General features: G+C 40.5%; 1 protein-coding gene across 4 annotated transcripts in view; it reads left to right on the forward strand.

The window, feature by feature from the left end:
* Positions 1-12,209, forward strand: part of LOC119649262 (NEDD8-specific protease 1) — a 326,154-nt gene that overhangs the window by 269,326 nt on the left and 44,619 nt on the right. Inside the window, exon 1 of one of the 4 annotated variants that reach the window (XM_038051360.1) lies at positions 1,818-1,857. The exons of the other annotated variants lie outside the window; for them this stretch is intronic. Coding sequence (XP_037907288.1) covers positions 1,833-1,857 — 25 coding nt within the window. The 5' untranslated portion in view covers positions 1,818-1,832. Of the gene's footprint in view, positions 1-1,817; positions 1,858-12,209 lie in introns of those variants that run through there. 4 annotated transcript variants of the gene reach the window in all.

Here is a 12,209-nt window from a genome sequence, read left to right on the forward strand (position 1 = left end):
TGAAGTTTTGGCTACGAAGCATTGAGCATAAAAAGGAGGTAATACTCATAACAAAGCGGCGAAAACAAAAAAAAATTTATGTCCCCATTGGTGAACATGTTATCCGTTCACAACTATCATTAAAATACCTCAAAGGAACGTCCTGCTGAATGATGCTTCTAAATGTGGGCAATGTAATGGATAGGTTGCTTTTGTCACCAGCAATCGGTTCAGTTCTGTTCTATACGACACCAGTGTGTGCATCAGTTCTCAATACCCTTGAGGGTTTCTAAGCTACATACCGGCTAAGCTCATTGCAAACAACTGAACAATATCCTACAAAGCATCATGCATTATTGTACGGATGATCCCGGTTCATGTTGGTGGCAATGAGGCACGCCAGTTGTACCTATACTTGCCTGGTATGGAAGCAGGCGAAGAATGTAGGCATATAGCCTTATCCCCATGATTGACCGCAATTCTTGAGAAAACGTGATAGGTGTAGAAAGTGCGTCGATCGATTTAGTTTGGACGAGTCCCCAGAAGTAGGTAAGGAACTGGTTAGGTTTGTAGTTTTAAGGAGAAACCTTGGAATTGAATTTGCGTCCTACTTAACATTGGACAACCAGGTGTGCTCGGATCAGAAACAGTATGAAAGAAATGGCATAAGCAGTGAAACGAGTAAATCATTTGCTGAAGTAAGCCACAACTGAGCGAAAACACCCAAGAGGACAGTATTTGAGGACCCACGTATTGAGAAGGCCTCTTCCTAGTGCAGTCTAAGGCTGGATCAGTTCTCTGAAGCCAGAATGGAGGAGGAGTTCTAACTTCTGGAAGGTTCCACACCTATCGAAGGTGTTTTTCAACTTGACAACTAAGTGTCATCGTTTCTGGAGGGCAAATACTTCCCTCGAATATATAGAATTCTGATTAACAGATCTCATACGAAGTATTGTATGAGATCTTTGAGGTCACAGAGCACCAAACTAATTTCGGGATTCAACGGAAAATCAGCTCGATTATAAAAAGGTGTATGTAGGAAAAATATGTCCTAGAGTTCCCAGTTTTGTGTTCATGGAGAACCAAGAAGGAGGAGTATGCTCTTTTTGGTTTTCTGAACGGGGTAGTCCTACTTAAATCTTAAATTTTTCCATCATTAGATGTGAACTCAGAGATTTTATCTTCTCATTGGAGTAGACGCTTGTCAATAAAAACAATCATTAGTTCAGCTGATAAAGCTCACAGATATCAGGCAGAGTTCCTTATCAGTTAACCGGCTAGTCAGTCATCTATTATTTGGTTACGTTCTAGTATTTTGTTTTTGTTCAATATACCCCGATAAGATTTCATCATTGTCCGGCTTTAGACTTTTTTTTATGTTTTTCCCCGGCGTTCACATGTTTTTATTTTATTTGTATCGTTCTGCCTTTTAAGTATAACTTTTAGCTCATTTTCCCAACGCAGCTGATTAGATAAGATAAACTTGCACATTAGATAGAATATGTAGTAGACGAGCCTGTCTCTAGTCTAGCCAACGTAATATTATATATTTGTAATAATAAATAGTATTTCGAATGCGTTACGTAAAGGCTGTTTCGAATGTGATTAGAATATTGTTTACGGGTTTATACGAACTCGAAGAAAAGTGAAAGTTCTAGAGCTTTAAATAGATTATCGTATGTGTAGTGTGCCCATGTTATGATTGTGTTTATTTAACTTTGTCGTCAGACAATTTAAACAACAGCTGATTTTCGCTGATTACGGTTTATAAACGATAAGCTGAAGTTGTTTTGTGGCATGAAGCCGATAAAGTGGTGAACAGTTGATTATAAGCGGATGCACTAAATTTTGATATGAATTGTACTCGTGCTTTTACATGTAAGCTGGAAATTTCATATTGAGCAATATATCGATTCCATAAATATCAAGCCAATTTAACAATCTGACAAACACAAATCGCGTTCGTTTGCGACCAAAACACAAATTGCATCTTCTTTTCCCCTTAGAACTAACAGTTTTCGGGGGATTTCACTCTTAAACTGGATTGTGCTTTCCAGGTTGTATTGCGGGGGAGCACATAGTAATTTTGATAATACGTCAAGCTCTGTAAGGCTCTGCTAACCATGGAATTGTTTTAATTCGTACCCGTTAAGCATCTAGACTTTTTGTACGCATTCATGGGGTAAAGGAGAGATAGAGTTTGAGAGCCCTCAGACCGTAATGGTCCATTGTCCGTCGAACGTCTGCACGAAAACTCTTCAGATCCGTGTATAGTTAGGGTGTTCAAAAACGAAAGGTATCACTTCTTCATTACGAGATCAACACATATCACTTTGTATCACCTAGCGAATTATGGCCACTCAGAACGTCAATAATATTTCTGAAGGTCTTACTGCATTTTTTTTGGTTCCGAGAAGGAAAGTTCGGTATCTGCAGCCACATTTAGTCCCTGCCACATGTCCCTAAGTTAAACTTATTTCTAGTTTGATACTAACACTCCAATTGTTAGCTCTGGTCTCAGTATAGAAGAAATTGAAACCTCTTTTGCTATGGCATCAGAGATTTCATTTCCCTCTATGCCAGTATGAACAGGTACCATAAGGTACAACTACTTTTTGAATCTCGAAATGAAGTTTCAACTGTTTTTATATTTTTGAACGATTTTTAAAATGAGTAATGCCCTCAGATCAACTTGACTATCGCTACAGTGCGACAGTGCGCATATTTAGACTCTTGCTCCAGAACCTTGGTCTGTTTTTGAACTTCTGGTTCTGTACGTTGTTTACCGAAAATGAACTGGATTCAATTCCCCCAATATCTCTTCTAAGACTCTGTGCCCCTCGCGTCCGTTGTTCCTCCATAGTCCCAAATTAACTTTTCTATGAGTTGCTCTTATTACAGCGCTCTGAATACGTACAAACCAAACCAAACCAAACCACCAGCTTACAGAGGACCCTTTATCTCACTTTAACCTTCTCGACCACGAACCCATAACCGAACATTGGTCTAATGTTAGCAATGTATGTCCACATTACCTTTTGTGCAACCCATAATTGTCAGAATCTGTTTCTTCTTCGCCTCTACATATTTGTCTCAAAGAAATATTCTCAGATATTTCATTTCTTCGGAGAGTTGACGACTTATCCCCTCATCTCTAGAAAACAAATACCATTCACTTTCTTCCTTTTTATGAATAATTTCATAGTGCACACACGAGCATGAGGCACCAACTGGCAATCAAACTAACAGCCTGCTGTATATTGTTGTATTCTTTGCGCGCAGATCCATTGTGAGATGCTCACTTAAGATGTTGCAAAGTGCTCTCCTTAATTTGAGACCATAATCGTTTCTCCCCGTCCAAATAAAATTTGCTCCCTTCAGGGGTTCTCTTCGCCCGACGTACGGATGATGTTCCCTGTCGAGAACCACGCACCCAACATCCGAAATGCATTGACCTACTTAGCTTGGAAATAAGAGCTGGGATTGACTGCTGGAGTCAGTTTAAAGTAGCCTCATAACTACAGTTCAAAAATGGAATGATCGCCTCATACAACACGGTCTCAGATTGAATTTAAACAAAACTGAATTTTTGAAGACCGATCCCCATGAAACAGGTACAATCACTGTCAGCGGCAGTGATCTGCCCAGAACTGAGAGATTTAAATACCTCGGGTCAACGCTATCAGCCAATGGAGAGCTGCGTTATGAAATTGCTTCACGCATTAACGCAACCTGGATGAAGTGGCGTTCCACAACTTGTGTCCTTTGTGATCGACGTATCAACGAACGTCTCAAATCTAAAATTTACCGCAATGTCGTCCGTCCAGTCGCTCTCTATGGTTCTGAGTTTTGGCCGACCATAAAAGATAATGAACGACGTCTTGCGGTAATGGAGACGAAGATGCTACGTTGGACTAGTGGCGTCACACGTTTAGATCACGTCCGAAATGAGGATATCCGCGATCGTTATGGGGTGGCACCGATCGTGGAAAAGTTGCGAGAGAGGCGTCTTCGATGGTATGGTCACGCAATTCGTGCAAACGAGAATTCACTTGCAAAGATTGGTCTGAACATCGAAGTCGATGGTAAACGACCAAAAGGCAGACCTAAGCAACGGTGGCTTGATACACTGGCTGGGGATTTGAAAGCCTCGATATTGCACCCAGATCAGGCATTCGATAGAGCCAAATAGCGAAGCCGATCACGACGAGCCGACCCTGCTTGTGAACGGGACAAAGGCTGAAGAAGAAGAAGAAGAGAGTCCAAAACCTAGATTATCAAACTTGGACTTCAATCCGCTTTTTAATATTTATTTCGACAAACATTGTCCATCTGACACTTTGAAGAAACTCCCACACCAGCGATTCGAAAAGAGGTTACTGCTTGCGTATACGTGCTACTTGTTATTTGAAGCGGATCACTTTTATTGATATCTTCCTCGTTAACTCGATCACCTAAGAACGTACCGGCTGTATTCCTAGTGGGAAAGGTATATATATAAGGTAAATAATAATGTAAAACCATCAAAGTATTACCTACCACATATGAGTTCTTCCGATATTGCCACACTTGGTAATGAAGTGATGCCCATATCCTTATTCCCAAATAGAGGTGTCTTCTTTCTGCGGTGCTTTGCTCTGTCGTCGCCTTCCCGGTAGGAGAAGATATGCATATTTCAGCGACTACTTGTCGCCTTCTTTAGTGCTTAGGCTTGGATGAGTGAAGAAATCCATATTCCATTTATACTTACTTTCCTTGGTATTGCGAAATGAATAAAACCTCATTAGTCTCGCAGACGGAATAGATATTATAATGTTGCCCGTGAGTGCACCTCCTGATGAATTTGAAGAGCCAGGTGCAGCCGTTGCCTTGATCCCCGTTTAGAAGTATTCTTCCGTGTTTTGTAAATTTCTATACTTCAGGTTACGTCTAATTTCTTCATATCGCTTATGCAGTTCACCAAGTTAGCGTTATCCCTAGAAATCCTGTGTTTATTTAAGATGATATTATCCGCTACATTTGATCTGAAAGTCGACCAACCCTTTTTTCTGCCAGTTCTACTTCCATTAAGTGTTCCCTAAGACGTATTTCCACGTTCCTTTTTGTTTGCCCGATGTATACTTTCCTGCAATTATCACAGGAATTTTCGTATACCCCAGACTTAGCCATTTGATTGATAGGATCGTTGGTCGATCCTAGAAGGGTTTTGCGTTGCTGCTGAAGATGACGTCCTAACTGTGTCTTCCACTCTTGTTTTCAGCGAAAGCGAAATTTCGTTGAAATCCAAAACTATTATCCGTCTGCGCTGTTGCTCTGGGGTCAGCTTACTGAGTGCTTGCCATTGTAGCATCCTTTTTCTTTTGCTACTGCTGGCATTGTCGGAATAACCGTCTCTTTCCTCACTCCCTCCGCGGAAATGGGAAGAGTTACTACTCGATTAATCATGTAGTTGAATTAGGCGACTTTGTGCTGATAACCGTGGTTCGAAGGGCTGGAGATAACTCGTCTGGTGCTCGTCGGTTCTCTGTAGATTTCCAGGTCTACTTTCTTTTGATTTCCTTTCAACAGCCTTCCTTTTCATCTCCAGAGTAAACTTAATACTGACGTGCAGTCTATTAAGGAAGTTGAGCGATCTTCCCACATCATCTTGTTTGAAGACAGCGCAGATATCGTCCATATACCTTCTCTAAAATCTTGGCATCCGATCTGCCGAAGTTAGCTTTGCTTCCAGGTTGGTCATGAATATTTCACTGATGAACGAGAAAAAAGGGAAAGGGAAGGGAGGAAAAGGGCTCCTTTTAGTTGTTTATAATACTCACCCCTGATAGTGAAGTAGTTTTCTTCCATACATATTTTAACATGTATTGTTTTAGCCTATTGTCTATTATGGATCCTCATACTGTTGAAGAAGCTACTAAAGCGGTCGCTTTTTTGACTGGGATACTTGAAAAAAGAGCCTTAATGTCACAAGACACTAAGGTTTCGTCTTCATCGATTTCTCCAATCAATTAAAAAGCCTTGGAGAACTCAACTGAATTCTTGGTAGATCTACTCTCAAGCCAGTGTACACTTTATCCTAATTGTAACAGGGGACGATGTAATATGTAGTCCCATTTGAGCTTTCAACTAATCTCCTTTCATCGAACGAAGACGGTAAGGTCGCTCGATTAACTCAAAACGGATGCCATTCTTTGAAATCTCTATAATTCCCATTTTCTCACTCCCTAAAGTCCTGATATATTGCTTTGTCCTCTAATTTAATGGAAAACACTCAGATTCTGGTGGTTTGAAAATGAGGGAACGTAATAAAACTGCAGAAACTGCAGGAGTTGCATGAGGTAATTTTGTAGCCACGCGAGTTAGGTCTGCCTTCCGACCCTCATTAGACCTGGAATTTTCCAGTTTAACGCTAGGTAATGCTTAATGCAGATCCTAATGTTCTTGCTGTCGATAATAAGTATGTATTATATCTTAATCGGGTGATCAGGAGGCTTATGATGGTTATAATGTGGGTTTCTATTAGTAAATTAAATGCATTTTGGCCTTTCTTAGTCTTACCTCTTGTATTATTCGCTGATCTTTGCTCGCCTACTTCGATTTTAGCGTATAGTGACGCTCCCATGTCTCTTTACAGCGTATTGTAAGGAATAATAATATAATAATCGTTGGCGCAGCAATCCATATTGGATCAGGGCCTTGAAATGTGTTAGAGCACTTCATTCAAGACCGTACCGGTACACTATAGTAGTATGTTTTCACAAGAACGGTCGAAACCGGGAGTAAAGCGAAACCGCGATTAAGACAAGACCAAAAACTAAGCAAAATTAGTTCAGATTGCTCCTTTCTCCTTCAACATCAGGGTGACTACTCCACTTTTGCATCTCATATGTTGTAGGCCATGAAGTGCCAAAGGAAGAGTTGTCATTTGATCACCTCATTAGCATTCATGCACATCGCATTAAATATAGGGAAATTATCCTGGTGGGGTCCACCAAAAGTGGATAGAGCTTCCCTGATAACTACCAGATTATTCGAAAGACCAATCAATAATTTGCTCTTGAATAATATTTACCTTTAATTAATCTGAGTAATTCAAATGTAGATATAATTGTAATATTTACCTTTTATCAGCGAAGTGCTAATTAAAAAATCTTATCTAAAAAATGAATGAAAACAGACCTAACACATTCAGAAGAGCCATAGGACAACATGTATACCAGAAAAAAATATAAATATTTATCTATGAATTATATACACTATACTATATATACTAATTTTCATCGGCAAGAATCTAATTAAAGAGTAAATCGAATTGAATACATATTTCGAAGATTCGAGTTGTTATATTTCTGATATTAATGTTTATTTAAGAATTTATTCAGTTAATATCTTAGATACTGATACCACGAAACAAGTTTATCATTCTCCCAGATTTGGGGAAATTATCGGCAAACAAATATTTACTGCTACGTTATTTCCATTTCATAATGCTAGGTGTATATGGGTTGGATTAATATCTTATTGGCCTACCATGTTGAATCTGGAATCACAAGCTTGTTTTCCTTTTTCTGTACAATATTTTACACGAGATGAAAATAAGGAAGAAAAGCTTTTATTTATTATCGGTCTTTAGTAACTGAATTAAGGGTCGATATGATAGGAATTCTTGGATATGATTTCGTGGTTTTTATTCTCTTTAATTAATTATAATGATAATCAAAAGCTTGCCGCTCACGTGATGGAATATCCCGTAGAAAAGCAGGCAGGGTTGTCATTGAATCGTTATTCTCGCCAGATAAGGAAAGGCGTCCGATTTTGGCCCTGACATACAATATACTAATGAACTTTCTGGAAAACTCATTATTATGGCTTAGTAAGTTCTTCAATCGCCTTACTGAGGAAAGAACACCCTCCAGTTGCCAAGAAAGCACGAACATTCCAATACGGAAAAAGAAGGGCAGTGCTGCAGCATGCTCTGATTATCGTCCGATTCGATTGTTGTTCCATACGATGGAGATTCATAACTGTATTCCGTGAGAAGCAATAGTCCTCTCTATATTGCATTTCTGAATCTAAAGAAGGCGTTTGACAACATGCCACAGAAACTCATTTGGTAACTTCTGCGATGGTGTTAAATTTCTCTACCGTGATCCAAAAAGCAAAGTTGAACATGTGGCAGGTATATCAAACCCGCTTCATGTATCTGTGGGTATTCATTAAGGAAGTGCCCTCTCGACATTACTCTTTGTTGTTTTTATGGGCACTGTTAGACCGGAAATCCAACGCTGTATACACCACTTTATGTAGATCATGTTTTCTTAGCGTTTGAAAACAAAGCTGATCTCGAGCACTGAGGGACTAACACAGACTGAGAGACTGAGCTTTGATCTGCATAAAACAGAATTTTTGACAACCGACCCCAGTGAAACAAGCACTATTATTTTCAGTGACAGTTTTTTGCCGAGAGCTGAATGATTTGAATATCTTGGACCAATGCTATATACCAGTGGTGAACCTTTTTAAGAAACTGCTTGATGCATTAGCAGAACTTGAATCAAGGAGCTTTCCACAAGACACAAAATTTACCCGCTGTGTTTCGAGGTGCTGGCCAACTATAAAAGACAATGAACGGTACCTAATGGTTATGAAAGCAAAGACTACTGTCCATATATCCGAAAGAGGACATCGGCGATCGATATGGGGTTGTACCGATCATGGAAACATTTTGAAAAGAGCCTCTTCGATAGTATGGACTTACAATTTGCACTGACAAGAACTCACTTGCCAAGATTGGCCGGAACATTGAAGTCAATGGTAAACGACTAAAAGGTCGACCGCAACAATGATGGATTGATACGCTGCGTGATGATTTGAAAGCTTCATCCAGATTAAGTCTATGACCGAGTAACATGGCGCAATCGATAAAGGCGAGCCAGCCATACCTCTGAAAGTTACAAAGACTAAAGAAGGAACACCTGAGAAATGCCTGCTAAACTAACATCAACAATTTGGTCACCAAATTCCATTTTCATCTGCACGGGGTGATCGCTAGGTGTCCGTTCTCAACGAAAAACTGCAGAAGGAGAAGAGTAAAAGTAAACCTAACACGAATAGAAGCAGTGTAAGACTAACAAGTGTAGGAATAACAACCCTTTCCGTAAAATACCACACAAACCATCAAAGGACTCTCGGGCAGGATTGACTACAAAACGACGAACTCGACAAAGAAAAAAATGTACTGTTTGCACATTTTCGCATAGAACGTTGGGGGGGGGGGGGGATCCTGGAAACCTTCTCCAGATATGAAATCAAATTCGTGCGTCGAATGTAGACAATTGGTCGGTTCCCATAGTTTCCATAAAATTAAGGATGATAACGGACTACGGCTATTGGAAGTACTTGGCTTTTTCCAAATCACTGTTTATTATAGTAGGTTTCCTTCAACTCTTAGAGATGGGATTGATTTGCTCCTGGTTGCTTTAGAGGTCTTTCAAATTTCCAAAACTTGTTCCATCTCGAATTTTGCAGTAAGTACAGTTTTTTGAAGTTTTCCTATTCGCTAGTGTTCATTTATTTATCTTGCAAATACCAATATTTGGCGAACCACTTGTTCCCTTCATCAGTGCTAACAAGACTAGTTAAGTTTCAGACGGAGGCAAGAGGTGCTATCTTCGCCCTATTGAATTTTTTTTTGCCGAATAATTTCTCGCATTCCATTATCCAGTGTCCGGATAGCTGAGCGGTTAGAGCGCAAGGCTGTCGTACGGAAGGTCGCGGTTCAAATCTCACTGGTGGCAGTGGAAATTGTATCGTGATTTGACGTCGGATACCAGTCGACTCAGCTGTGAATGAGTACCTGAGTCAAATCAGGGTAATAATCTCGGGCGAGCACAATGCTGACCACATTGCCTCCTACAGTGTTCTGTAGTGTACCGTTACGGTCTTGAATATGAAGTGCTCTAACACACTTCAAGGCCCTGATCCAATATGGATTGTTGCGCCAACGATTATTATTAATATTCCATTATCCAGGGTTAGAAATGAATAGTTCGATATTTTAGAAATCAATGGAGTACTGAATTTTCTTGCGTTCCAAATGTTACTGGTAAATGTTGACAACAAAGTATCCTTTACGTGAGGTTCACTGACGCTATCCAAATTTAACTAAATGAGTTCAATGTTTTCGTTTAGGTATTTAGTGAATACTCTTCAGTTTATATTTTTAAAGCAAAAAGCTTCAGAGATGGTTGTAATGGGATGGGTTGCACTTGCTCCTATTGAAGGAAAACAGGAATATGAGATGAATTTAGCGCACATAACCCTGAAATGTCTCATACATTGGTTCTCCCGTCGCTAAGTAAGAGGTCAATCGTAGAACTATAGCCGTTACCTGCAAAGAAAGTAGGTTCGGGAGGTGCATGTATCAATACGTTGCGACACTAAGTCGTAAACTCATCTCAGCTCATCTTATTTTTCTACCACAGATATTGCCCTTATTGACTTTCCTGGATGGATCATCCTCATCCGTACGGATTAAGTGACCCACCCACCGTAAAATATTGAACCGGATTTTATCCACAACCTGTTGTCATGGTATCGCTCATAGATTTCGTCGTTATCTAGGCTACGGAATAGTCCATCCTCATGTAGGGAGCCAACAATTCTTCGGAGGATTCTTCTCTTGAACGCGGCCAAGAGTTCGCAATTCTTCTTGCTAAGAACCCAAGTCTTCGAGGAATACATGAAGACTGGCAAGATCATAGTCTTGTACAGTAAGAGCTTTGACCCTATGGTGAGACGATTCGAGCGGAACAGTTTTTGTAAGCTGTTGGCTAACAAGAACCGTGCGTGGATTTCATCATCGTAACTGTTATCGGTTGTGATTTTCGACCCTAGATAGGAGAAATTATCAACGGTCACAAAATTGTATTCCCCTATCCTTATTCTTCCCGTTTGACCAGTGCGATTTGATGGTGTTCGGTGCTAATTTTGCTTTCATTAATATGCAGCCCAAGATCTCGCGCCGGCTACTTGATCTGGATGAAGGCAGTTTGTACATCTCTCTTCCTATAATGTCGATATCGTCAGCATATGCTAGTAGTTGGGTATGATAGGGCATCCCCTTGTCGTAGACCGTTGTTGATGTTGAACGGACTCGAGAGTGATCCTGCTGCCTTTATCTGGCCTCGCACATTGGTCAGCGTAAGCCCAGTCAGGTTTATCAATTTCGTAGGGATACCGAAATCTCTCATGGTCGTGTACAGTTTTAACCGGGCTATGCTGTCATAGCCGACTTTAAAGTCAATGAAAAGATGGTGCAAGTGATGTCCATATTTCAATAGTTTTTCCATCGCTTGCCGCAGAGAGAAAATCTGATCTGTTGCTGATTTGCCTCTTTGGTATGGTCCAATGATGTTCTGGGCGTATGGGGCTATCCTCCCTAGCAAGATAGCGGAGAATATTTTATAGATGATACTCGGCAACGTGATACCTCTATAATTGCTGCACTGTGTGATATCTCCCTTGTTATGTATGAGACAGATAATGACTCTTTGCCAGTCGTCAGGCATTGATTCGCTGTCCCATACCTTGAGCACAAATTGGTGAACCACTTGGAGTAATTGGCCGCCTCCATATTTAACCAATTCCTACCAACTTATGATTTTTAAGCCGATGAATTGCACGACTGTTTCTTCTATACGTCGTGGTGGCAGTATTTGTCCGTCGTCTTCAGTTGGCGGACCTCCAACTCTCCGATGTTCTGGTTGTTCTACTGACCTTGATAAACTACTTATCAAGGTACTCAACCCATCACTCCAATATGCTTAGTCTGTCGGAAATCAGATTTCCCCCTTTGTCTCGGCGGGATGAACATCGAAGTGTATAAGGCTTCATTTTGCTGGCTTCTCGAGTTCACAGACCTGTTAGTTCTCGCAGGCTTTCTTTTCGTCTATCGCTTCTCCGCTCGCCGGAGTTTGTGATAAGTCTCCGCATGTGCCCGGGTCCTTTGAGAATGCAAAATTACTCGGCATGCAGCATTTTTCAGTTCCGTTGCTAGCTTATATTCATCGTCAAACCAGCCGTTCCGACTCCTTTTGCGGCTGGGGCCAAGTATGTTTGTGGCCATATTTATGATAACACTCTTCAGGTCATTGTGAAGATCATTTGTTCATTTCCAGGATCTCTATTGCTGCGGTTATTGCGGCATCCATTTGCCTCTTATAGGTGTC

The sequence above is a fragment of the Hermetia illucens genome, chromosome 1 (genome assembly GCF_905115235.1).
Source record: "Hermetia illucens chromosome 1, iHerIll2.2.curated.20191125, whole genome shotgun sequence".
NCBI classification, from domain to species: Eukaryota; Metazoa; Arthropoda; class Insecta; order Diptera; family Stratiomyidae; genus Hermetia; species Hermetia illucens.